The following is a 1,238-nucleotide window of genomic DNA, read 5'->3' as shown; positions in this document are numbered from 1 at the left end:
TCATACAAAACCATGCACAGTACACTATCATACGATACCATGCACAGTACAATATCATACAATACGATGCACAGTACACAATCATACAACACTATGCACAGTACACTATCATACAACACCATGCACAGTACACTATCATACAATACCATGCACAGTACACTATCATACAACACCATGCACAGTACACTATCATACAACACCATGCACAGTACACTATCATACAATACCATGCACACTACACTATCATACAATACCATACATTATCACACAATACCTGAGCTGGCCACATTCCCGAGGCCTGTGGGGGTATCCTTCAACAAGGGTGAGCCAAGTCGTGGTCGTGCGGTCGAGTCCACCGTCCCTACATTGCCCGTGAGGGGCACGTTACTTCCTCTAGCCCTGAACCTGTGTACTGGGATGTGGTGGTGGTCGAGAGATGAGTCATCCTCAGATGCGAGAGAGAAGCCCACATTGCGCCTGGCGTATGTACTACTGGGCGACGTGGTAAGTGGGCCTAGAACGGGGAAGACACATACACCAGAGATGAATGGGTGCAATGGTATTGGTTGAATTGGGGTCCATATGAGGTGTGGGTTGCTGATTTGGCTCGACGGTGGGGGAGAATAAGACGATTGCATGTCAGCAGCCCTCATAGTAACAAAGTAAGATCGCTCAAAAGGTGTGACAGTATGTCAAGCTTAGACGATACCCTCCCGTGTGTATTCGAGCCACTTAACCGGTCGCTATTCCGCAATATAAAGGTAAACGGTCTGTTCATTATGCGATTGTACGAAAAATACCCTGGGCAAAGTAGACATACGCTGGCTCTATACCTTGTTCTTTTCTCTGTGTTCTATACGTAATTACTTTCCCAAAATAGACATAAGGTTATGATGTGTTGTATACTTTCTTACTTTCCCAAAATAGACATACGGTTATGATGTGTTCTATACTTTCTTTCTTTCCGGGTATCAAACTGGCGTTCCACTGGGCATCCGTCGACAAGAGCTACCATCGAGAGCCGACCCTGTTTACCCGATGCTATGATAACATTGCGGTCGTTTACCTGCGGGTTTAAACAAATCGCATAAATCGGATAATATATCGAATGAAAATGATGCAAAAATAAGGTGTCAAACGCAGATATATATATATATATATATATATATTATAAATATATATGTATACACACACACACACACACACACACATACACACACACACACACACACACACAC

The 1,238-nt window shown here is 43.7% G+C and overlaps 1 protein-coding gene across 1 annotated transcript; it reads right to left on the bottom strand.

Annotated features, from left to right (window-relative positions):
• Nucleotides 1-274: 274 nt before the first annotated feature.
• Nucleotides 275-653, bottom strand: SARC_14055 (hypothetical protein; the record flags this gene model as incomplete). Its single annotated transcript, XM_014291811.1, has 1 exon — nucleotides 275-653. A coding segment is annotated over one exon (379 nt), but the record flags the coding sequence as incomplete, so codon positions are not given.
• Between the last annotated feature and the right edge of the window lie 585 nt (nucleotides 654-1,238).

Source organism: Sphaeroforma arctica (assembly GCF_001186125.1).
Source record: "Sphaeroforma arctica JP610 unplaced genomic scaffold supercont1.4081, whole genome shotgun sequence".
Taxonomy (NCBI): Eukaryota; class Ichthyosporea; order Ichthyophonida; genus Sphaeroforma; species Sphaeroforma arctica.
The sequence above is the reverse complement of the archived record's forward strand: the minus strand, read 5'-3'. Positions and strand labels throughout refer to the sequence as shown.